A 25,910-nucleotide genomic window follows, 5' to 3' on the forward strand; every position below is an offset into this window, starting at 1 on the left:
GCGGATATCTGGGCCCAATAAAATTGGGCACAGGGCCATGCTGGAATATAAAATGAAGTCTCCAGATATGAATTATAGATGCTGTATATGCCATTTCTACTGTAACTGTGGTGCTCTTTGGAGTCCCTTCCTTTGAGGAAAATGTACCAGCTGCCGGGAGTGGGCGGGTTGGAAGCAAGGTTATCCTACGGGGAGTGAATGTTTCATTTGACTTTCACGATTGTCAATATCGTTTTGAGACCCTTTTGCATATAAAGCATTGCACAGAGTATATTTTGGACTGTAGACCAAAAGAAATTGGGGGATTGGTTGTTCTGGATATAGTTGAAAATGAAATGAAAGTTCCCAATAGATTTTAAGCCCTGGAAGATAATAAAGTCAGTCGTGCTTTTAATGTGTGAAACCTGAAGACTCTGCTTTGCAATTGTATGTTATCCTTCATATCTATCTGAGAGAATCTTTCACTTTAGAGCACAGGTGTCAAACTCGCGGCCCTCCAGATGTTATGGACTACAGTTCCCATCATCCCCCTGCCAGCATCATGCTGGCAGGGGATTATGGGAATTGTAGTCCATAACATCTGGAGGGCCCCGAGTTTGACACCTATGCTTTTGAGCAGTGGTTCTCAACCTTCCTAATGCTGCGACCCTTTAATACAGTTCCTCAAGTTGTGATGACCCCCAACCCTAACATTTATCCATTTTACAGATGGAGAACACTGATGCTGAGAGTCTTAGGCGACCCCTGTGAAAGGGTCATTCGACCCCCAAAAGGGTCCCGACCCTCAGGTTGAGAACCACTGCTTTAGTTTTGACTTATTAAAGGAACACGGTGAACCAATCATGGTATGATCATTCATGCTAAGTTGCAGAGACCAAGTTCTATCTACAAGTTCCCATCCATCATACAAGCTGCGATTTACTGCATAATGATTAATATTTGTTGTATATAATTGCTTAATTTGAGTTCCTCAATCTAATAATGTTGGAGAACACACATCACACGGGTAGCCAAAACAAAATAAAATGATGGGGTAAACTGGTTAATTCATCGCCGCTATCAATATTTTTGAACCAAGATACAAGATGAAACTCTGGATTCTCTTTCTGCTGATTCTGTTTTTGTTAAAATGGGACACCGCAGTTCTCAGTATGATGCACCAAAAAGTAGACAGCGCAAATCCAGGGCAGGAGAACATGATTTGCAAGGAAAAGCATTCCTCCTGCACCAAGCCGGAAAAAAACTGAAGAGGCGGGGGCAAGAGCATGCAATACACACTACTTGCCCCATGTGCTGCCAGCAGGCAGGGGCGTGGCCAGGTCTGACCCCACAGGGCAAAGTGGGCGGCAAGCACAAGCATGGTCAGGTCACAGTCCAGTAGGTCAAGGCAGGCAAGACATAGCCAGGTCACAGTCCAGTAGGTCAAGGAGAACCAAGGAGCTGGCTAGGAATCAATGAAGAACCAAGCACAAAGCGGCGACAGGTAAAACACTTGTTGCACCCAGGCAGAAGCAAGCTCACAGCAAGGCTTATATAGAGAGCCTTGTTCAGGGGGCAGAGATTCTGTGAGGAGTTAGTCCTCATCAGATGCAGAGATTTCTAATCTCCCATACCCGTGGTGGTGAACCTTTGGCATTCCAAATGTTATGGACTACAATTCCCATCAGCCCCTGCCAGCCTGGCCAATTGGCCACGCTGGCAGGGGCTGATGGGAATTGTAGTCCATAACATCTGGAGTGCCAAAGGTTCACCACCACTGTCCCATACCTTTCTGCCAAATGAGCACTCCTTCTGTGCTGCTGCAGTAGCAGCCTCTGCTTCTGCCTCCTCTGCACAGCTGGCTCATCACAGGGTTCCCTAGGAGGATCTGCAGGCTCCTCCACCTGCATGTCATCAGGCAGAGAAGGACTGGGTGTTGGCTGTTCTGCCTGGTCTTCCTCAGGAGCAGCCAACCTGTCCTCAGAGTCCTCCGGGTCCTGGTAAGTACCCAGGGGGCCGGCTCATGACACCCCGCATGAAAGGGAGGCGAATGTAATGCTTACAACAGGCAGAATAGGATGTGAGTTCATAATTGGCCACTGTTTGTGTTGCATGTTCAGCTGTTCAAAACTCAGTATAAAGGCCCACAATTACCACTGAAATCATACATTTGTAGGGTTGGAATGTTGCTGATGACTATCTTACCAAAGGTTTCTAGCCCTGGCTTCTGTATAAAAAGCAATCGTTGCTCAAGAAGCTTTAAGCAATATGTTTGTGACATGTTTCCTTTTTTTTATTGACATTGCAGCTGGACAACTGAGTCAGTCAGCACACTTTGCTCTCCAGCTGCCATACAACAAGCCTTTTGGTTAAGTGGCGACCTTAGCGCTTAATTTCCTCCCTCATCACCTGTACGTCGGGTGGCATCCCTCGGCCTCCAGGCTGAAAGGCACGCGGAAAGTCCTGCTATTTGCCTCGGAAACGGGCATGAACAAAGCCTAGTTCAGCCGTAGTGCGATCTGGTCAGGATCACATTGGATTCTTAACCCCAGCAGGGTGAGGTGCCGTGAGCATGCTGGGATTGTGTCTTGAGAACTGTTGTAGTGACTTGCTGGCTGAGATTTGAAATGGCAACTTCTCTGTTCCTTCAGCAGTCGATATACCCGTGAGAGTGATTACGGCACCAGCTGATTCCAACCAATAACGATTGAGAAATTTTGATAAGCTGCTTTGGCTTCTCAGATTTCTTTAGTAGCCATCAAAATAAAACTTGATTGGTGTTTGGAATATGCTGCCACAGGAGGTGGTGATGGCCACTAACCCGGATAGCTTTAAAAGGGGCTTGGACAGATTTATGGAGGAGAAGTCGATCTATGGCTACCAATCTTGATCCTCCTTGATCTGGAGATTGCAAATGCTCTTAGCAGACCAGGTGCTCGAGCAGCAGCAGCAGAAGGCCATTGCTTTCTACCTCCTGCCTGTGAGCCCCCGCAAAGGCACCTTGTGGGCCATCCAAGCCAGTAGCAGAGTGCTGGACTAGATGGACTCTGGTCTGATCCAGCAGGCTTTTTCTTATGTTCTTATGTTCTTAACATTAGGACATACACTGAGCGCTTTCATTCCTTCTTTTTCAGTCTATAAGAAGGCAGGAGTGGACCGCCATCATCCCAAATTCCCAGCTTATAGTCATTCCATATCCTCAGGACACACCTCGAAGGTAATGCTTTTGATTCTGGAGTACATAGTGCAGAAATGACAGCCGGCAGCTGTAATGACCACCTCCTTGTCGAAATATTGCATCAGGCCTCAGGCTGTATGCTTTTCCTACCAAATCCTAATACCCACAGGAAAAAGAATAATGGTCTTCCAGTGCTTAATTATTTTCTGGGAGGATGCATTTTTTGAAATCTTTTGGGGCTTCTGTCAAATCTCGCAGTGAGGGTGCCAAGCTGCACTCTGTGCATATTCAAGAACGCTGACTCCACTCTTCAGGGAGTGGCAAAAGCGGTCAAGTGTGCATACAAAAAAGATCTTATGTGGACTCTGAAACACATTCTCCTGTATTGCACCGCGGGCGGGTTTGTAGGTAGGTGAGATCTAGGCTGTCCATATTCTTGAGTCTTGCTGCCTGGGTGTTAGGTCCTGGTACAACGATCAATAAACTGGACTCTAGATATGAAATCAGAAGTCCTTTTGGGGTTGTCAGCCGAGACTCAAATGGCAAGAAGCCAGATCTAAGGACCTTGGTTTCTTGCCAACATATTTATTCCTTTCGGTTTCCCACTCAAATGTTGCCTCCCATCTTCCCACAGACTAGTAGAACAACAAGGTGTGAAAAGCTTTGTTATGGAGTTCTGTATGTCTCAAGGCCATGCAATAGAGCAGTGATGGCGAACCTTTTCGAGACCGAGTGCCCAAATTGCAACCCAAACCTCACTTATTTATCGCAAAGTGCCAGCCTGGCAATTTGTAATCCCTGAAATGCTGAGGTTTCTTTAGTTTAGTGAAAAAAACCCGCTGGCTCCTCTTCCTTCTCCCTCACCCGGCCGAAAGCAGGAAATCCAGCCTGCTTCCTGAAGCCTGCAGCAAGTCCCACGCGGACCGGCTTCTGTGCCTCTCTTAGCATCTCAGCCTCCCTCCTGGCGCTTCCCCATTTCCTCAGGCAACAGCCAATTCGATTACACAGTGGCATCTGGCAGGCCCCGCCCAGCCGAAGCTCCTCCTGCTCACCGCGGTGCTCGCTGGGCATTGTTGTGCTCAGTGGCCCAGGCTGAAGCTCTAGATGTGGTAGTGTGTGGGTGTGTGTGTGCGTGATTTTCCACCCCCCATTGATGACGCAATCCCCTCAGTGCAAGATGCCCACAGAGAGGGCTTCCTGAGTGCCACCTCTGGCACCCGCAAGCTACAGGTTCAGCCATATCACTGCAATAGAGCCTCCTCCCCGCCGGCTGAGGCCCATGGAAAGATCGGCCTACCTTGCCTATGTTACCAAACACAGTGATTAAGAACAAAAGACCCATTAACAAATGGTAGATAGGTTCAAAATACAGAAAAGGGGGGGGGGATCCAGTTTTACCAAAATTTGTTGTCCTTGCCTGCTTATCTGTGTGTTCCCTTTGTAAAGTGCACTTCTGTTTCCCTGAACTTAATACGGCAGAAGTAGTTTGGACATTTTCAGGGCATCAAGATAAAGGCAACCGCACACTGTGCATGGCTTAAGGCGATTGAGAGAAGCTTCCGCAGAGGTCAGGAAATGCCAGCCTTTTCATTCTAGAAATGGGATGTAGAGATTTTCTAAATGGAAAATAACTCACTGCTCATCCAAACACGCCTATAACATGTATGACTTGGAATCCTTTGATAAATGTTAGTCATCGCTGTTCAGGAAAGCGTGCATTAATTTTTTCAACTGAGAGTGTGTATCACTAAAAGAAGCTTCCGCAACAGAACAGATCCTCCCTAATTGCTATCAGCTACCTGTCACTGCATCGGCAGACAGGCAGAATGAAATTGTCGCCTCTTGTGGAGTTGCGTGCTGCTTCAGAATCAGACCGAGGTTTATAACCGGTGGACGTGCAGTAATAATGTACACGTCAGTGATGTTGGGTAAACTGTTTCTGTTTTCTTGTAAGGCTAGATCGGTTGCCCCTGCAGTTGTGAGTGGGCTCTTCGGTTGTGTTCCCATGCAAATTAGGCAGTGCTGATATCAGCTTGGAAAGGACCTGTTTATGCAGCATAAGAGGCCTGGAACTGAAGGTCATATGAACTTTACTGTCTCCAAGATATGAGCCTTTCTACGGGTGATGGTATTGCATAGCCAGCTCAGTTCTCCTGAGACGGCTACTGCATCTCCTTTCCACCTCTAGTATAAATATATCTAGGAATATTGTGTCTAGATTGAGGGATGTAATTGTACCTCTCTATTCTGCATTGGTTAGACCTCACCTGAAACATTGTGTCCAGTTCTGGGCACCACAATTCAAGAAGGATATTGACAAACTGGAACGGGTCCAGAGGAGGGCAACCAAAGTGGTAGAAGGTCTGGAATCCATGCCCTATTTAGGGAGAGACTTCTAGGAGCTGGGGTGGGCGGTATGTTTAGTTTCCAGTGAAGAGAAAGGTTAAAAGGCAACACGATAGCCATGCTTAGATATTCGAAGGGATGTCATATTGGTGCGGGAGCAAGCTTGCTTTCTGCGGCTCCAGAGACTAGGACCAGGGAGTGATGGGTTCAAGGGGGTGAAGGGAAAAGAGATTCCACTCTAAAACATCAGGGAAAACTTCCTGATAGTAGGGGCTGTTGGACAGTGGAATGCACTACCTTGGAGTGTGGTGGAGTCTTCTTCTTTGGAGGTTTTTAAAGAGATGCTGGATGGCCATCTGCCAGGAGAGCTTTGATTATATGTTCCTGCATTGCAGGGGGTTGGACTCGATGGCCCTTGGGGTCTCTTTCAACTCTATCATCCTATGATTGTATATGAGATGAAGCTTAAAGAAATGATATTTTCAAGCTAATGAAAAGAAAGCCAGACATTATAACCCAAAAGCTTGATCTTGTTCTCTTCTATGTAGAATCAGCTTTGGCACTGAGAATCTAAGTTGTTCCCTGTGACCTAGGTCTAGCTGCCATCCCTGATCCTGAGAGATGGTGAGAACTTCCCAGGGGTTGAGGAAAGTGGTCAGAGCACCAACCCTCAGTTGTAAATCAGCATTCCGACTCCCTTTCCCAAAATATATTACTTTATCACAGATAAAGATGTAAAATTTCTGAAATATTGAAGCCCCAGGGGTAGGGGCTTCCAGTCCCCACTCTGGAAAGAATAGGGCTGTTGTTGTTTTTTTTGTAATCTTGAAATTGAAATATATGAAATACTTGCTGTCCTATGAAGCCTAACTCAATTTTACTGCTTTAACAACAGAAATGTAGTCATTTGTAAGCTTCTTAGCAAATTTGGCTGTTTTATATGCTATTGATGGAATTAAAAAATATAAATATTTCAATTTTATGCAAGCCAGATTGCAAACGTACCTAATAATACTTGAGAGGAAACTGCAAGATGGCGCCCAATGCTTTTTGGCACATATACTTTAATTTTTGCTGTTTGATTACAGAGACCGTAGTTCTCAATGAGACGTTCATTTTTCCTCTCATGCTGTGGTGCAGTTCTTGATCCAGTCCCTTCTGATCCATTCTTCCCTCCATCTTTTCATTCATTCTAAAAGAAAAAATTATTATTATTATTATTATTATTATTAATTCGATTTGATAAACCGCCCTACCCCCAGAGAGCTCAGGGCGGTGTACAACAAATAGCAATACAAGAAAACAAATCGAATAGCCCCAATTAAAATATACAAAACCTTAAAACTATAAAACTATAGCAGCAGTAGCCTTCAATAAATAATTAATTAATAATAGAAGACGTCTAGCACCCAGCCCCAGTGATCAAACCCTGGGAAGGGAGGGGGTTGGCAGATGGTCCAATAGATAGCCAGTGCGCAGGACAACATGAGGGGCGCAGGACAACACGATGTTTAGGTGGAATTTCATTGGAGGTTTTTAAAACTCCCCAAAATTCTCAGAAAATGGAGGTGGGTCCAGTGGCGAGCTCTATTACCACAGGGGGGCATCGACGCCTCCAGGCGGAGCCACGGCAGAGGCATGGCCAGGCCGTGGAGGGGGCATGGCAGGGGCATTCCCGGGCGGGCAGCACAGTGGCAGGGGTGCAGATGGCATGTGCGCCCCGGGCGCAGTTTCCGCTTACTCCGCCTCTGGGGGGGTCCCCTACATTTTTCCAGGTTTTATTTCTGGGCCTTCACATGTCTAGTCCCAGTCAGCAGTTTCCTAGCTGGGAAACTTCCTCATCACAGAGCTTGGGGTTGGGGGTGGAGCATTGCACAGCATGGGTCTCGTCGGCTGCATGTCGCATTCCCCCAGATTCCTGATAAAAGCAATTTGTTTTTTTCCATTTCACGACAGTCACCGAATAATGCAGGCATTACATTTGGCTCAAAATTGACTTCCAAGCGAATGTACCCAAATGTATTCATTTAACTCTGCGGTCCAGTTCAAGCATCATTGGGTCCAGATACAATAAGCATAATGAGAGACAGTTGCAATAACCTCTCATTTAGTTGAAAGCAATGCGGTGGGCTATGAGACTCCTCCTTATAATTGGCATCAAGTATGTCTTTGGTTGTGATGTTTTAGCAGATTTCAGTAGAATACCACTCCTGGCTATGAATGAATTTTAATCATTAATTTCTTATTTTGCTCCTGGTGTTTCTGACGGTGTGTACGTGTGCTGTTATAAAATGCATATTGATTTCAGTTTTCGCTCTGTTTTAAGATTTATTGACCCCAGCAAGTGACCTCAGTGGTCGATAGATCCTTATTAAAATCCTAAAAACCAAGCTATACTGGGTGGGGATGGGAAAAACTTTTACTCATCTTGGAAATAAACCAGCAATGCAACAGTACTGGGGGGGCAGGGGGAAATGAATTTCCCATATGCTTTTGGGCAGGTAGCTTAATGTTTTCAAAGCTACAAGTTGTAATTACATGGCAGTTGGGAGAGGTTATGCGGAATGGATGCAGTCTGCCATCTGCTTACTCCAAAGTAATTCTATCAGTTTGGGACTTTGGGAACACTATTCCGAGCAGCACGCAAAACAGCATCTTATAAATCTGTTAATCTGATTTCTGTTGTGGGACTTGGTCATTTTGGAAGAAAAATGACTGGGGGTGGTGGCCATGAAACAGGTGTATCGTATCATATATGGTGTAGAAAGAACAGTTAAAGAGAGCTTTAGCTACCTGTTCCAAAACAGTAAAATTATGCAGATGCGCAATGATGTCTGTAGCCTAACAGAACCATAATAAACATGTATTGGTCCCAGGCTTCTCAAAATGGCCGGATTCAGCCAGGGTTCCTGTACTCTTCCGTATGTGCCAGGCTGTGGTCTGGTGGATCTTGTTCCTAATGTTTTGCCTGCATCTGTGGCTGGCATCTTCATAGGTGTATCACAGAGGGAAGTCTGTGATGCATGCATTGCCATCACAATGAAACATCACAATGGCCATCACACAAAATACTTCAAAGGGGCAATTCACCAAATTTGTGAAGGAGTGGTCCGTCAGTAGCTATTAGCTGTGATGGCCTAATAGAGCCTCCTTGCTTAGAAACGTTCTGTCTCTGAATATTGGTTACCAGGAAGGCAACAGGAGGGGAAGATCTGGGCCTCTGGGCCCCTGCTTACACATCTTCCGCTTTCAGTCCAGGAACGCCCCCTATCACCTGCCACAGACTTACGTCACTCAAGAGAGTGGTGCAAGTCCTTTTCCTTGAATGGATGATTTTTCAAGCGGCTGGGAGTTTTCTTGGGGGGTTTTCTCCTTCCCACACCACCTGAAAGCCCTTTTGGGGGCAACACGGAGCCACGGTGGCAGCACGGTCCCTGGCCACCGCACGCTGTGGATTGGGCTGCCATTATTCTTGCATCTGCACAAATCCGCATGAAAAGAGGTTTTGTTTGTTTTTGCATTATCTATGAACCTAAAATGCTTTCCATGTTTGCTCCAAGCAAATAAAACAAGCCGGGTGGGACTTCAGAAATTTCACTTGTTGCTTAATCAACATAATCAAGTGTGCGAAAGGTTTTATTCCTAATTGTGATTCATGGTGTTAAAGAGTCTTTCTTAGTTAAACTAGGAAGGTAAGAGAAAGGCATGATATTAATACAGCTTCCTTTGGGATAAAGGGTGGGACGGAAAACACCTTCTATAAAACGGGGTGAAAGCAAGTGCAGCTATGCAAGAGGCTGCAGAATGTTTGGGATTTCTTTGGGATGCCCTGATTTAATCTAGGCCCCCTTCCGCACACGCAGAATAATGCATTTTCAAACCACTTTCACAACTGTTTGCAAGTGGATTTTGCAATCCCGCACAGCTTCAAAGAGCACTGAAAGCAGTTTGAAAGTGGCTAGGGAAGATGCTAGTGCCTAACTTTGACCCGATAGTTCCATAAACCTCCAGCAAACCAAGAGAGGGAAATTACAGAAGCAGAAGTAACTTGTGCCCAGTTCCCCATCCCCCCCCCCCCCCCCCCCCCCAGCAAGATAGAAGGAACAAATGGGCAGAGAGGGACTGGAAAAATATTTTTTAAATGTGCCATTTAGGAGAAGACTGTTTTAATGGTGTTATTTTCTGGCTGAGTTGGAGACACTCTCTGCCCCTCTCCAGAAATGGGACAGTTAACAGCTCATTTTGCTGAAATGCATTAAGTGAAATCGATATCGAGCACACTGTGCTCCGAGGACAGCGCGAGATGGCACATGATGGGCTAAATACCGTCTTGCGGGCCCTGCATTGACATACTGTTTATGAACTTCCAATAATCGATAGAGCCATTTGCCAAGCAATTAAACACACACCACAGTAGCACAGCTAGCCCCTCCTGGGGCCCATAAAAGACTATAATCCCCTCCTCCATAATTAAGACCCTCATATGTATATTATTTTCCTAGGGTAAGGTTTCTGAAGCCATCCACACTTGATTCACCATTTCAGCTACGTTTGAGGGAAGAAAATCTTCTCTTTCCAGTGTTATTGAGTTTACTCCAATATTATTGAGCTTACGAAGAATATGATGTATTGGACAGCCATATACCGTTTGAGCGTAACAATACAGTCTGAAAAATGGCACTTGTAAAAAGGAAGGAAGGAACTATCATTACTCTGTTTAGGTTTATATAGCCAGTATACGCCTCTGCTGAAGACAGCTTTAATGTCATGTAAATCTCCAACAACGAGCCATATTAAAAACAGGAGCTCTTTTTTCCACCTCTCCTAGATGTACATTTCCGGCCATGGGCACCATTCATTTCTAAATCAAGAAGTGCTTCCTACTAAAAGAATTCTTTGTATCATCTCCCATTGGAGTCCTTCACTGTCTGTGTTCTAAGATTCCACTTATACAAAAGAGAGAAACATCGGAGGTGCAAGCAGAGAAGTCAGGTTTTGAAAATACCCGTCAAAGCGTTATTCTCACTGATGTGACAAACCTGCTGTGCTGGGGACTTTAAAGCGCGTCAGTGGTGGGAAGTGCCATCCAATCGCAGCGAATGTTTTGGTGGCCGGGCAGGGCTTTCAAGGCAAGAGATGAAAACAGGTGGTTTGCCGCTTCGCGCCTCTGCATAGCAACCCTGGACTTCTTGGGGGGGGGGGGGTTTCTCCTATTCAAGCTGACCCAGCTTAGCTTCTGAGATGAGAAGCTGATGAGATCAGGCTAGCTGAGTCATTGAGGTCAGGGATAAAGAAGAAAAGAAGAAGAGCTTGGATTTATACCCCACCTTTCTCTCCTGTAAGGAGACTCAAGGTGGCTTACAAGCTCCTTTCCCTTCGATGTAGGGGTGAGCCCTAACCCGCAGAACCGGTGAAGGAGCTGCTTAGGCATGCCAGTGCCGGCTACGGCCTTCCGGGCACACGCCCCCCCAACCCCCCCCCCGCCTCCCCGCGGAGTCACGGGTCATGAACTGCCTGATTCAAGGGTCACCAGGTGTCCCACACAAGGGACACAAAGGCTCCTGCCCCTCAGGTGAAGATTAGGCCCAGACATGGATGCTTCCTCCCGCACGTAGCAGCCCGATGAGATCATGCATCACATGATGATCTCCCGATCTCCCGACCTCCCGTTCTCCCGCCTGCCCAACCCCATTTACACGCCCCCATTGAAACCCTAATAAAAGGTGCGAAGGGCAAGCGCACAGCAGAGTTGCCAGGATCACGGGATCCTGCGTTTCCTGCTTGCTGGCTCTCTCCACCAGATGAAATCTCCGCGTGTCGTCTCTTCCCTGGGACCTCGTGGGTACGACTACACTTCCTCTCCCCACACTTGGTGAGGTAGGTGGGATTGAGAGAGTTCTGAGAGAATTCTGACTAGCTCAAGGTCACTCAGCAGGATTGTAGGAGTGCAGAAATACATCTGGTTCACCAGATAAGCCTCTGCCACTCAGGTGGAGTAGTGGGGAATCAAACCCGGTTCTCCAGATTAGAATCCACCTGCTCTAGACCACTACACCACACTGGCTAAAGAGTGTTACTATTTTACAAACCATAAAATTCATATACAAATAACTCTGGAATCACACATGGTTTCGTTGCTCTGCTTTCCATAATCTTTTCAGAATATCTTTTCAGGTCCTTGAGCAAAAGCACTGATGTTTCTTGGGTTCCCTTCTTCCCCACAGCTGGAGCGCCAAACTGTACCTGACCCCAAGTAACATTGTGTTGCTCACAGCCATTGCCCTGATTGGGGTTTGTGTGTTCATCCTGGCGATAATTGGCATATTGCACTGGCAGGAGAAGGTAAGCTCTAACTAATTGCCACTGTTTTTGTCAGTCTGACCACCAGTCAGGTGGTGTAACAATATGTATTAAGCTTATCTGTTTTGCAAAGCTGTAGTTTTCTTAAAGAGAATAATTTCCTGCAGTCCCATCAGTAATCGAGTGCTAGAATGCCAGTGACCAGTGCAGAGAAAGGAGTTGGAGTTTGGTGACAGAGCATGCCGAAAGTCCTAGATTCGGTCTCCAGTATCTCCAGCTCAGGCATCTTAGTTGGCATGTCTGGGAAAGACATTTGTCCAAGATGCCAGAGAGTTACTGTAGAGTGAACCATAAAGAACCATCTTCTTGAAGCATAAGGCAACTTCAGTTACAATGTTGTATGGCTTTAGGCTTAAAGGCAGAAGTGAATGGCATGCAATCGTGTTCATTGATCGTCCATCAAGTATAGTCCTGTTAAGAATTATTCAAGACATGAACCATCCACACATTAGGTTCCCCACAGGATAAATTTGTTTGCTGAATCCACGAGAATAAGCCAGAGTGCCCCAATTTCTAGACTAGTGGTAATGGTGGTCCTTCTCTTAGCAATAAATGGAAGGGGCTGGGAGAAGGGGTGTAGCAGGCAGGCAGCTCAGAATGGTGTGTTCTTTTTCAAATGGAAATCTCAGCTTCTGCTTCTATTTTGCTTCAGTTGCTTTTCCATATGTAGCAGAATGGAACACATGTTTAGGGTAGACTATAGAAACCTACCTGGTCACCATGATCTTCCAAGATCCTGCCTTGGCTGCCCCAAATTTTCTGAGATTAGACAGGTGACAGCCCAAGAGATGGCCTTCCCAATTTGTGGCATCAAAACTATGGAACTCTCTCCTTAGGAATATTCACCTGTCTCCTCCTGTCACTGTCTTCTGCCAGCAGTTGAAGGCTTTTCTCTTTCTTTTCCTTTTTTAATTTGGCATTCCCTCAGTAATCCCTCCTTCTTGTGCTATATTTTAATTGCTCATTCGTGTGCTTTTAATGTACGTTTTAGCTTTATCTTTCATTGGTTTTTTTTATGTTTTTGTAATGGTTTAACTGTTGGCTGCTTGGCGAATCCGACTGGGCAGGAAGAGGGTATCTAAATTTCGTAAAAATAAATAAAAACATGACTTCTGACCACACCGATGTGGGGAGCATGATTTTAAATACTCACCTCTTTAGAGAAAATTCCAGCAAATAGAAAGCCAGCACACCAACCAAACAGAGGGGCTGGGCTACCTTCCCTCTCCGTGTGCTAGATTTGTATTTGCAGAGCTGGTGTTTTTGTTGTGTCACACAGAAGAACATTTTAAAAATTAGCATCCCCCACTCTACTCTGCCACCTTGATCTGTTGCACACGAAGACCAGTTCCGGGTGCGAAAAGTTCAGGAGTTGATATCTTAAAGGTGTATTAAACTTGAAGTTTTTCTGTGACTTCGAATGTCTTGCAGTGCCCCTGGTTTACTGAAAGGCACACCGCACAATTGGTGCCTGTCAATGAATGAAATGTAAACCTCTTTTTCTTCATATTCAGCCAGACTGTAGCACAAATGGATTGCTTCCCTCTGAATTAGGAACCCTTGCTGACTTTTATTGACAAACTTCAAAACAGCAGCATTTTACCATGAGCAAAACTGCCTGTTTTACTCTATAGAAGTACATTGATCTGCAGAAGCCATTCAAGAAGCTTCTTTTAAGACTGCAAAATAAAAATGTGTCCCAATTTCTCACATGGCTCTCTATTCACAGTTAACAGCCAGCCAGCAGAGTAGTCAATACGCGTTTCTGCCTGGCCAGGCCGTAATCCTAGCTGGTCAAAATTACTGCATTTTAAATTCGCTGTAGGTGCTTGTTGGCATTCATGAAACAAAAGCAACAAGTTATTGTTTAGAAAAGGTTTTGCACACCACTTAGACTTAGCAGGGGGGATTTTCATGAAACTTCAAAAAATTTAACGCCAGCAAACAGAAGCTGGAAATTCAAACTAACCAGGAAATTAGAAAAAGAGAAGAAGAATTTGGATTTATACTTCGCATTTCTCTCCTGGAAGGAGTCTCAAAGTAGCTTAAAAATTCCTTTCCCTTCCTCTCCCTACATCTTTTGAGGTAGATGAGGCTAAGAGCGTTCGGAGAGAACTGTGACTAGCCCAAGGTCACCCAGCAGGGTTCATGTGTAAGAGCAGGGAAACAAATTCAGTTCACTAGATGAGAGTCCACTGCTCACATAGAGGAGTGGGGAATCAAACCCTGTTCTCCAGATTATAGTCCTCCGCTCTTAACCACTATACCACGCCAGCTTTCAGATGCTCGGGAAGGTGTTTTGATCTTTGTCTCAATGTTAAGAGCTAAATTCTCCCTACTGTCTTTTTGCTGGTTGAGAATACTTCTCAGCCTAAATTCTGGAATGGGGCAGTAACACCTTCCCCCAGTGAGCTGGAACACTCAGTGAAATTGGGAGCAATACAATAAAGGCAGTGGTGGGATTCAAATAAATTAACAACTGGTTCCGGTGGTGGGATTCAAATGACTTAACAAATGGTTGTTTACAAGCACCATTTTAACAACCTGTTCTGCCGAAGTGGTGCGAACCGGCTGAATCCCACCACTGAATAAAGGGCATTATATTTTTCCAGGAAAGGACTCCTTTCTGAAGAACGTGGGTACATAGAAGTGGGTACATAGAAGTGGACATATTGCAGAGCTTTTGGGAAAACAGAGAGTTTTGTAGAAACCAGTCTGTGGGTGAGATCTAAAGGTGTCTCCTCACCTGTTAAAAAAATGTTGCAGGTTTTCTTGGTTTGTTTTTTTTTCCTATTAAAAACAACTGGCCCAGTTCAGTACCATTTCATGCATACTTCTTTGTTCCAGATGCAAGATTTGGGATACCACAGAGGGTGTCCATATAGACCAGAATGCACCTGGCTTTCAGACTCAAGAGACGAATGAAAGAGCTAGCCTTTCCAAAATGCCATGCAAAAGAGAGAGCAGAACTGACTTAGAATTATTATTTGAGAGGAGCAAAGGTGGAAGTAAAGGGTGGAGAGAGAAAGAGACAGCGCACATTGCGCGGGCGGAATTGGGTCTCACAAGGTGGGGGTTGGGAATGTACTGCAGGCTGTTTTTTATAGACTGAGGCATGTCAGAGCTTCCGTGACAAAAGCCTGTCTCCGCTGCCGAGAAGCCAGGGTGTGATGATAACACCTCTTAGTAGTACTGTTTTCCAGAAAGATAAAAAGGCCTGACAGCAAAATTCAGAAGGGCAGAGTCAATTCAACATGCAGTCTTTCTGTAACCTCAGAGAGCAAGAGCAGCTTGTCAGATAAGGGAGAGGGGGAGCGAGGGCGCGCGCTTCGCACAACCCACCTTGCAGAGTTGTTGCCCTCGCTGCCTCCGACTTATCTTATAGTTTCAAGCATAAGCGTGCGCTTGGCCTAGTAAACGAGCAGGAAGCCATATTTGTAGACACTTCTGTGCTTGACAGATGATGACTCTAGTAGTAGGGAGGGAATCCTTATATTCTCCAGATAGGGACTACTACTGCCAGCATGGCCAATTGGCCATGCTGGCAGGGGCTGATGGGAATTGTAGTCCATAACATCTGGAGTGCCAAAGGTTCGCCACCACGGACCAAGAGCATAGGACTGCAAGTGGAGACAAACGTGATAGAGGCTAAAAGCACAGCAGGTCAATCAGCCATGCCACCACCCCTGCAAAAAAACCCCGAATAAACCTTTTCTTCCTCCAAGCATGTTCTTCCCTCAGTGTGTTGAAGCTTCCCTGCTCTTACCCCGCTGACTGGTAGTTCTTGGAGGAGGAAAAAGTTTGTTGGGATTGTTTTTTTTTTTTTTGAGGGGGCAGGGGGAATTTGGCCATGGGGGGAGTTTGGCTGAGGGGTGGGTGTGGGAGGGAGGGAGGGAGGGAGGGAGAGGGGGCAGAGGGCCAAAAGACGCCCCCCACATGACCCAGGCAAATGGCACCTGGGTTGTCTGCCCCCTCTGGCCCTCCCAATGCCACCAGTGGCAGCAGCCATTGAGAGCCAATGTGGAGTAATAGTTAAGAGCATCAGACCAGGGTCTGGGAGGCCCCGGTTCAAGCCCCTAGTCTGTCATGGTCCTTGGACTAGTCATTCCCTTTCAGTCCAACCTACCTCACAGAGTGGTTGTAAGGATAAAATGGAGGAGGGGAAAACAATGTAAGCTGTTTTGGGCTCCCACTGAGGAGAAAGACAGAGTATAAATGCAGGAAATACATTTTTGAGCGCACTGCCTTCTCCAAAATGGTGGTTGCTTTAAGTAATTGAATGTGCTCTCCATCTTCTTTTACATGTTACCCTATTTCATGGGTCTGCAACCTGTGGCTCTCCAGATGTTCATGGGCTACAAATCCCATCAGCCCCTGTCAGCATGGCCAACGGGCTGATGGGATTTGCAAATGCCTTAGCAGACCAGGTACTCAGGAGCAGCAGCAGCAGAAGGCCATTGCTTTCACCTCCTGCATGTGAGCTCCCAAAGGCACCTGGTGGGCCACTGCAAGTAGCAGAGTGATGGACTAGATCAGAATGTTTCAGATGCTGACCACACCTATCAGTTTCGTCAGCATGGCCAATTGGCCATGCTGGTAGGGGCTGATGGGAATTGTAGTTCCTGAACATCTGGAGAGCCGCAGGTTCCCTACCCCTGGACTAGATGGACTCTGGTCTGATCCAGCAGGCTAGTTCTTATGTTCTTATGGGAATTGTAGTCCATGAACATCTGGAGAGCCACAGGTTGCAGACCCCTGCCCTATTTCATGAGTTTCTAGGAGCCTAAAAGAACACTCCTAAGCAAATCTACTCAGAATCCTACTCAGGTCTATTCCGTTGAGTTTACTTACGGAAAACAATATATTTAGGAGTGCGCTGAAAACAAATGACTTGCACCCATCCATCCCTCGTGCTGAATGAATACAGTCCAGGGCCAAAATTTGCTACTAGATGCAATAAACAACTCTTCCTGTTATTTTCCAGAAAGCAGATGACCGAGAGAAAAGGCAAGAAGCCCACCGGTTCCACTTCGACGCCATGTGACATGCCTTAATAGCTTGTTGGAGAAATTGCTGCTGTATCTAAAAATACTACATTCTAGCCTGTGGTGGCAGAAACAGGGGAGGGTTTTGTGGCGGTACTATTTGTAAATGTTGCATTGTTTTTAATTTATTTGGGAAGAAATCACACCTGTCTCACATGGCCTTCCATTGATTTTGCTGTATATATTGTCACACCATCAATTCCTTTTTCAGTCATGGACTCCATCGTATGCATTCCACGGTTTACACACCCTCATTTTCTTCTGAGCATTTCATGAAAGGGGAAGTTGTGTGTAAATTAAAAGTTTCAGTGAGCCAAGTTCCCTTCAGTGCCGCTTGAATTGGTCTTGCTGCTTGCGTGGTGCCAAAATGGGAACTACATTTTTGTAATCCACTCTCCAGCAGCTTGTCAGATGAAGCAAGACACCTCTTATTGTTCCGAATGTACTCCGGGGTGTTTGATTTGAAGCACTCTTGACTGCTTTATCTTTCTGTTAATCTTTGAGGCCAATCAAGTGAGAGAAAAACTTTTACATTGGAAGAGTCAAGCATCCTACAATAGCTAACTAAAAAAAACACACACACACAACCCACTCATCACTATTGTTATGATTAATGAATTAATATTTGAGATGTCAGTATGCAATTCGATTTATATTGCAAATTATGCCTTCCTAAAATGGAAGGACGTCGCATGGCTCTTTCATTGTGGCATTTATCACGCTGTTCTAGTAGAGCTTAATCATGAAAAGAGTTGATCACCAAGACTAAGAGAGGTTCTTGAAGAACAGGACAGAATCTTCTTAGGACAGATGCATATTGTATGATCTTCCAAGTTCACATGATTACGGGCCAGACGATACTATATTAATTTTAATATAATCTTATCTGAGGCCTCACTGCAGTACCAAACTGAATAAGTTAAGTGTCGATCCTACCGTATGAGCAAAAAGAATCCCACCTAAGTTCAAGATGTTAATTGTTTGCCTGATACCATTTTGGCCAAGGCTCTTTTATTACATGAATTACGTTGTAAATACTTGATGTAATGTGGATGTCCCTTTATTGTAGACCCTCTAATTCAAGATCTATGTCTTTTTTTGCAAACTGTTAACCTGTGTTCCTTAATAAATGGAGCCTACTAAGTTAGATGACGTATGTTGGCTCAGTTTACAAATGCCGGAAGGCACCAGTTCTTGCTGACAATAGGACGTGAGTTTTCTGGGTGGCCAGCGGAACCAGACGTTGCATGAATCTGACTGTTTTGTCATGGACTTCTTTTCGGAAGGGTCAGCGAAAGAAAGTCAGGAGAAACAGGCCGTTTCGTGCTGGATCCAGACCAGTTCTGTGTCTGTCTCCTCTGATGTCAGCTCTTCGTGGCGGATGTTTTTCCCAGCCCTGGAGTCTAAATTCCTTGTATGTGAAAGAGCTGGTACCACTGGCTCTGCCAGGAGCTACATCCCCCTCCGACTAATCCTTTCTGTTTTGTGTTGTTTCCGCCCTGCCGTTAGGACTGCGTAGGGCAGAGGCAAAAACAGGAGGAACCAGGGAATGTACATTCACAGCAAACACGGAGCTCGCCCCCCCCCCCCGCCCCGGCTGTCACAGGCCGTCCCCAGTAGCTATTGGTCAAGCCCTGACAGAGTCTGTTGTTTTCACACTGCACGGCTGTCTGTGCCTATTAACTGCTCTGGCCGTTCTGTGCTGGCACCATTTCCTGCTCCACATTCCAAATATAGAGGGAAGACCTTTCAAGCGAACGGTATAATCTCTGTGCTGTTTTTTCCTCTCTTAGCAGTTTGTTTTGTCTCCCCAGCACTAGCAATGCTGAGGGGGGGGTGGTGGTAGGGGTAAGAAGTATCCTTTCCAGCTGCAGCAGTGGGGAGAAGGGGAAAGAAATGCTGGGGGTGGGGTTCCCATTTGGGGTAAAAGCATCTCCAGGGGGTACATAAATCCTAATAATCAGTGGCACCTGCCACACACATCCAAGCTGTGCTTACACAATGAAGTGAACATAAGAACATAAGGACAAGCCAGCTGGATCAGACCAGAGTCCATCTAGTCCAGCTCTCTGCTACTCGCAGTGGCCCACCAGGTGCCTTTGGGAGCTCACATGCAGGATGTGAAAGCAATGGCCGCCTGCTGCTGCTGCTCCTGAGCACCTGGTCTGCTAAGGCATTTGCAATCTGAGATCAAGGAGGATCAAGATTGGTAGCCATAAATCGACTTCTCCTCCATAAATCTGTCCAAGCCCCTTTTAAAGCTATCCAGGTTAGTGGCCATCACCACCTCCTGTGGCAGCATATTCCAAACACCAATCACAGGTTGCGTGAAGAAGTGTTTCCTTTTATTAGTCCTAATTCTTCCCCCCAGCGAAACATGTTTGGACCTTGGGCATCATGTGCCCCGACTGTCGGGGAGGGGAAATACCAGCAGAAGTCCTTTTGCAAAATGCATTTCTTGTTTCAGCCGCTCAGCAAAAACGTCCGCCGCTCATGTCAGCACCAGTGACTTTTTAAAGTGCTGAAATCCCAGACCTTCATATTCATGATAGCCTTTATTGGCATTCCAAAATACAATAAATACAATAAATACAATAAATACAATTGTCCATAAAAGACAGATAGTTACAGCAGCCATTCAGAGTCTCATCAATAGTTTAGTCCAAATGGACTCGTCAAAAGTGCCATTCCTATACACCTCTCCACAGACCTGACTGAAAACCCACCAACAGAGCCCAGGCATCACAACAGCATACAGTGTCAACACTCCACTATAAAACACAGAGTTTGTTAGAGTGGCACCTAACACAGAACAAGGGATAGGTTGCCACAGCCTTCAGTTGTCACTCACTCCATCTAGCAATCAATAACAAAACTACGACATCCCTCAATGAATCACCCACATTTGAATTTGGGTGACCGTGAACCCAAAGGTTGCTGGCAGAGGTAGGCACTGTGTGCCAGTAGCAAATGGTTAATGTAAGCAGCATTGTTGTTGTTATGATGATAGCAATCTAGTGCTTAGTATCCATCTAGCGTTGCGTCTATAATCTTTAAAAGATATTTTGCTACGCTTTCGCAGAAGTAAGGATCAAGATTATCTAAGATTAACGGAATCCTAAGAGCATCAGTTAGATGATTGTATAGAAGTGAAGCAATGATGGGTTGGGTCATTCTGATCCCAGACCTGCTGACCAAGGTGGCACCATTTCTGAAGAGCCTGTTTCTTTGATTTAAGCATCACAACTTCCCTCTGACGTGGAGGAATGCCTATGTAAGATGCACAAAATGCCTCATTCCTCTAACTGCGAGGCTGCATGGCGGTTTTGAAATGTGTAAAGGCAGGAATTTCCAAAAATCTTTTGACTGCTTACCCTATAAAGAATTTTCAAAAACCAAATTGCTAAGAAAAAACGCAAATTAGCCCCAAGTTTATGACTCAGGCCATCCTACCACACTGACGCCGCATCTTCAACAGCCAGCATCCTAAACCATAAGAATATTTAGTTGAAATAGTTAATTGTCAGCAATAGCATTTCTGACGTGCTGCCAGATCTGTGGCTGGCATCTTCGGAGGATCCTCTGAAGATGCCAGCCACAGATGCAGGCGAAACGTCAGGAGAGAATGCTGCTAGCACACGGCCAGACAGCCCGGAAACCACACAGCACCCAAGTGATTCCAGCCGTGAAAGCCTTCGACAATACATAAGAGAAGAGCTTGTAGGTGAAACCGCGCCATCTACTGCACCAAAGACATCTTCAGTGCTTGTGTTCTCTGGTCTCCATGCCAGTGAGCCCATCCCCCTATCTCACTTGCTATAAACTCTCAGATTCCCAAGACTTCTGTGCAAATTGAAAGCTTGTACATCCTCCCCCTGCCTCCACCATCAGATAGTTGACCATGGAATCATCTTCCCTGTTTGGATGCATTTAACAGGAGCATGAAAGATCGCAACGACCTTTTCTTCTTTTCGGAAAGGATAGCTAACCTTTCCAGATAATAATGATAACCAAAAAAAAAACAAACCTCTTTTAAAGTTGCTGCAAAACATCAGGACAACAGCAGAATACATAAGGTTTGGAGTTCATTACTGTTCGAGCTCCAGTGAGTAAACAGAGCCACTGAAATAGATATAAAAGAAAGCAATTTATAAGTATCCATCTTGTTTGCAAGCGGTTTGTTAGATTTACTGGTTCTTTGAATTCAGTTGCTAATTGCTGCCTTAAGCTCAAATACTGCAAGGGTACCGATTGTGCAAACTATATTAACCTCAGAAGTTAGGATTAGCTTGACTATATTCTACTATGGCCCTTCTTCAAGATCGGTTGAAAACGACGGCCTGGGCGGTAAAACGCCGCTCTGTGGCCATCGCTTCGCGATACAGGTGTGCGTGCGCGTAACGCGAGCAGCTTCAATTCGACTGGCGCCCTCCCCAGTGGGCGGGCGCCAGGTCACTTAAAACAACCCTTTAAAATTCTGTGCTTTCTTTATCTTTAAAGGGTTTAAAGGGTTGTTTTTAAAGGGTTTAAACCTTTAAAGGGTTGTTTTTGAGGGGAAAGCGTCTTCCGCTGGCGCAGCGCATCATCAGCACCGCCGGAACACGCCAGCCTTCTTCTTTTCGATGCAGTCGCCAGGGTCGCGATCCTGCTGGCTCTTCCTGTTCCTCCTCACTGTCCTCCTCGACCCCTTGGAGGTCGGATAGTGTGGGCGGGCTGAGGAGGCCCGCGAGGATCGCCACACGAGAGGTAAATGGGACGGGAAGAGGCGGCTCCAGCGCGAGTCAGCCTGCCGCCTGTCGGTTCTTCTTCCAGAGGCCGCCCTATGCCTTTGCATGCGAATGCAGCCTCAGCCTCCACGCCGCAGAATTCTTTGCCGCGTGGAGGCTTCCTCGATGGTCAGTGTAAGGAAACGGCCTTAGTTTGTAACTCTGAAAGCACAGAATGTTCAAGTACAGCATCTGTTAAATTAGTAGTCATACAACAATGTATGATATATGCACTACTGTGTATAATCTAACTGTACCAAAGCTTGTATTCATCTGCTTTTCATATATATGTAGTGTCTAGATCTTTGAGGCCTTTCATATTTATAATTATTATATGATAATGATTTATGATTATTATTTATTGATTTATTACATAAAATCACATAGTTAAAACCAACTTAATTAAATTCAGCTATTACAACCCAAAAACCTAAATATCAGATGGCAACCCAAGAAAACTTCCTATCCCTCAGGGAGGGGGCCAGCACGGCACAAAACAGCCAGTGCGATGGTATGTGGAAGGTAGCGGGGAAGGCAACCAGCAACTAGCCCCCGCCCCAAAAGACCAGTGGAACAGCTCTGTTTTAGAGGCCCTGCGGAACTCTCCAAGGTCCTGCAGGGCCCTGATGGCTAGAGGAAGAGCTTTCCACCGGGCAGGGGCCCTGGTAGGAGCCAGTCGCATCAGTGAGGGGCCAGGGACCACCAGCAAATTTGCCTGTGAGCAGCAGTGGCATAGTGGTTAAGAGCAGGTGTACTCTAATCTGGAGGAACCAGGTTTGATTCCCCGCTCTGCCGCTTGAGCTGTGGAGGCTTATCTGGGGAATTCAAATTAGCCTGTGCACTCCCACACATGCCAGCTAGGTGACCTTGGGCTAGTCACAGTTCTTCAGAGCTCTCTCAGCCCCATCTACCTCACAGGGTGTTTGTTGTGAGGGAGGGCAAGGAGTTTGTAAGCCCCTTTGAATCTCCTTACAGGAGAGAAAGGGGGGGGGGGTAAATAAATCCAACTCTTCTTCTTCTTCTTCTGTGCAGAGCAAAGAGGCCAATTAGGAACATATGGGGTGTACCATTAACATAATTTTGGAAGATATTTGCTAAGGTCCATTACTGTGCTGTTATATCTCACACAGCAGGATAGCATGGCCAGAAGGGATGATCAGCTCCAAAAAAGAAAAAAAATAAATCCCACAAAAAGTTTTGACCTGCTGTGGATTCTAAAATAAGAACGCTAAATTAAAGGTATGCTCCCTCTGCCCTTATTTCCTACGTGTCTGAAGTGTTTCCCACATAGGAAAGGGGTGTGTGTGTGTGTGTGTGTGTGTGTGTGTGTGTGTGTGTGTGTGTGTGTGTGTGTGTGTGTGTGTGTGTGTGTGTGTGTGTGTGTGTGTGTGTGAGAGAGAGAGAGAGAGAGAGAGAGAGAGAGAGAGAGAGAGAGAGAAGTACTGTCAAGTTGCAAATGACTTATAGCAACTCCTGGTCGGGTTTTCAAGGGAAGTTATTAAGGAGAGATGGTTTGCCATTTCCTTCCTCTGCAGTCTCCCTTCCAAGTGCCAACCCAGCTTAGTTTATGAGATCTGACGAGATCAAGGTATACCCTATCATTCCACACCGGTTTCCAGCAAAGAAGAATTCTGTGTGAAGTGGGAGACTGAGAAACACTTTCTGCCAGGAGCCGCACTTTCTGCCAGGTGTGAGAAAAAAATATTTCTTCCAGTGCCTAGAAATGGTATATGTTTGATTTTGCCAACACTAATATGAAACTGCGCCTTGTCACTCTGGGAGAGAAAAACAGATAGCTTTGGTATCACCTACTATGTAGTTGCCAGTCCAGGCATAAACAAAGATGAATAAGAGATGCAACAGACGCAGACCTTTTTCCAAGTGACATCCTGCAGCTGGGGTGACACATGTTTCTATTCTCAGATGGACAGCTCAGGAATATGTCCCTGAAAACGTCCTGGGCGATGCTTAAAAAAACCCCAACAAGCTTGCTTGTCAATCAGTTACCTGGAATCAAGCTAAATGGATTCAGGGCTCAGCTCTGTCACCAGTTCTCAATGCACAAAATCTATCCCATAAAGAAGAATAGATGGCAGTCACTTTGAGCTGCCGCAGAGTGCGTTTTCCTTGCTCCTGAACGAATACAGACAGGCTCCATAAACCAGGGACGAGAAGAGCTCCCAAATCAGATCACCTACAGAGATCCATCTTAGCGTCCCTTTTGCTAAGATTTACACAATGCAGAGAACTTAAAAAGCAAGACTGTCAATAAACAGTCCCATGGCTGTTCTTCCAGTTGAGAGACAGCGTGGTGTACAGTGGTGGGATCCAAAAATTTTAGTAACAGGTTCCCATGGTGGTGGGATTCAAACTGTGGTGTAGCGCCAATGGGGCTGGGCAGGGCACCATAGGGGGCGTGGCCGGCTCAGGGGGCAGGGCATTCCTGGGCAGGGCTGTGGCAAGGATGTAGCCGCTGCACTGGTCCTTGGCAGGAAACGAATGCACGCAGGCGCAGGCTGCCACACATGCCGGTGCACCTCCTGCTAGACTGCTTCCAGTTCTGCGCGCTACTGCTGAGAGGAGGGGCAAAAATCACATGGCAAAATCACCAATTAGTAACCCCCTCTCGACACACACAAATAATTAGTAACCTACTCTCGGGAACCTGTAAGAACCTGCTGGATCCCACCTCTGGTGGTGTTGTGGTCCAGAGCAGGTGGATTCTAATCTGGAGAACCAGGTTTGATTCCCGACTCCTCCACCTTAGTGGCAGGGGCTTATCTGGTGAACCAGATGTGTTTCCGCACTCCTGCATTCCTGCTGCATGACCTTTGGCTAGTCACAGTTCATTCAGAACTCTCAGCCCCATCTACCTCACAAGGTGTCTGTTGTGGGGAGAGGAAGGGAAAGGAGCTTGTAAGCCACCTTGAGTCTCCCTACAGGAGAGAAAGGTGGGGTATAAGTCCAAACTCTTCTTCTTCTAAAGCACTTTCCCTCAGTGAAGTTTTACAGATCACCACACTCCCATACAATTAGACTTATTTGAACTATTGAGAAGAGCTGGACAAATCTGTTTGGTAAGGAGTGTTTTTGCCCTGCCAGCCCCAGAGGATGAGAAAGAGAAGTTAATCCAATAAAAGGTTCAGTCACCTTAACTTGCCAGGTCTCTGCCAGACAAACAAGAGTGAGTAAATACAGCAAGACGTGTGTGCGGCGGTTAGGCTGGAAGGATCCAGCGAAGTCACCCTCACGGCAACCACTGATTTCCTGGCTGAGGAATTGCACAGGCAAGCCCCACTTTCCTGCAAACGGAGAGAAATCTCATTGTACCCAATTAGGTTTACTCCTAATGAAATCAGTGTCTTTGGAATTGGAGCAATGATTTCCCACCCCAGATCCATCAGACTTCCTCTCTCTCTCTCTCTCTCTCTCCCCCTCTCTCCCAGCCATGCTGTTTAGTAGTGTGTTCATCTGCTTGTTCAGGCATCTATTTGGGAAACTGGCTGCGTGGTTACATCTCACAGCCAATGTATTTAGAAAGAAACACAGATTGAGAAAGGCGTGATGTGTGGAGTGCCAGTTGGAGGGGGCCGGGGGAGGAGGGGAGAAACCAGGAATGTCATCCAGAGCACAGCGTTTTAAAACATTTCAACCCAGCCTTGGAGTTGCACTCTCTTCCCTGGCAGGTCTTAATATCTCAGCCAGAGCATGCTTCCTGCTTATGCCAAAGGGAAAGGCCTGCTGTGTATGTTCAGAAACGCTCTGTGCAGGAAATTTGGGGTGAGACCTGGCATTGGCTTCTGGGGCCAAAATCTTTGCTAAATTTAATACCCACCGCTTTGCATTATCTCTCCTTTTGCTACCAATCACCTCTGCGCTTCCAGCATCTCCTCGGAGAAAGAGTTACTTTCCTGCACTCCTATTTTATAACAGAGCCCATTCATGGCCCCTCGGCACTCCCAAATTCCTCCCTCGCCTCTTCCCGGCCTGTCAATCCATCTTCTTCCACTTCACCTGCTTCACCCCATTCCTTTCCTTCAGGGACTCCATCCCTTAGCCCAACCTTAGAATTTCCCCATCCCAAACATTCCCAAACACTGTTGAAGGCTTTCATGGCTGGATTCAACTGGAGGTTGTGGGTTTTCCGGGCTGTGTCTCTGTGATACACCTCTGAAGATGTCAGCCACAAATGCAGGTGAAACGTTAGGAACAAGATCCACCAGACCACAGCCACAC

The 25,910-nt window shown here is 46.1% G+C and overlaps 1 protein-coding gene across 1 annotated transcript in view; it reads left to right on the forward strand.

Annotated features, from left to right (window-relative positions):
* ITFG1 (integrin alpha FG-GAP repeat containing 1) overlaps positions 1–18,055 on the forward strand; it is a 113,182-nt gene extending 95,127 nt beyond the window's left edge. Inside the window, exons 15-18 of the mRNA XM_048516173.1 lie at positions 2,288–2,428; positions 3,114–3,196; positions 11,728–11,845; positions 16,848–18,055. Of these exons, the coding sequence (XP_048372130.1) occupies positions 2,288–2,352 (65 nt within the window). The 3' untranslated portion in view covers positions 2,353–2,428; positions 3,114–3,196; positions 11,728–11,845; positions 16,848–18,055. The remainder of the gene's footprint in view (positions 1–2,287; positions 2,429–3,113; positions 3,197–11,727; positions 11,846–16,847) is intronic.
* Positions 18,056–25,910: the final 7,855 nt, after the last annotated feature.

Source organism: Sphaerodactylus townsendi, linkage group LG14 (genome assembly GCF_021028975.2).
Source record: "Sphaerodactylus townsendi isolate TG3544 linkage group LG14, MPM_Stown_v2.3, whole genome shotgun sequence".
Classification (NCBI taxonomy): domain Eukaryota; kingdom Metazoa; phylum Chordata; class Lepidosauria; order Squamata; family Sphaerodactylidae; genus Sphaerodactylus; species Sphaerodactylus townsendi.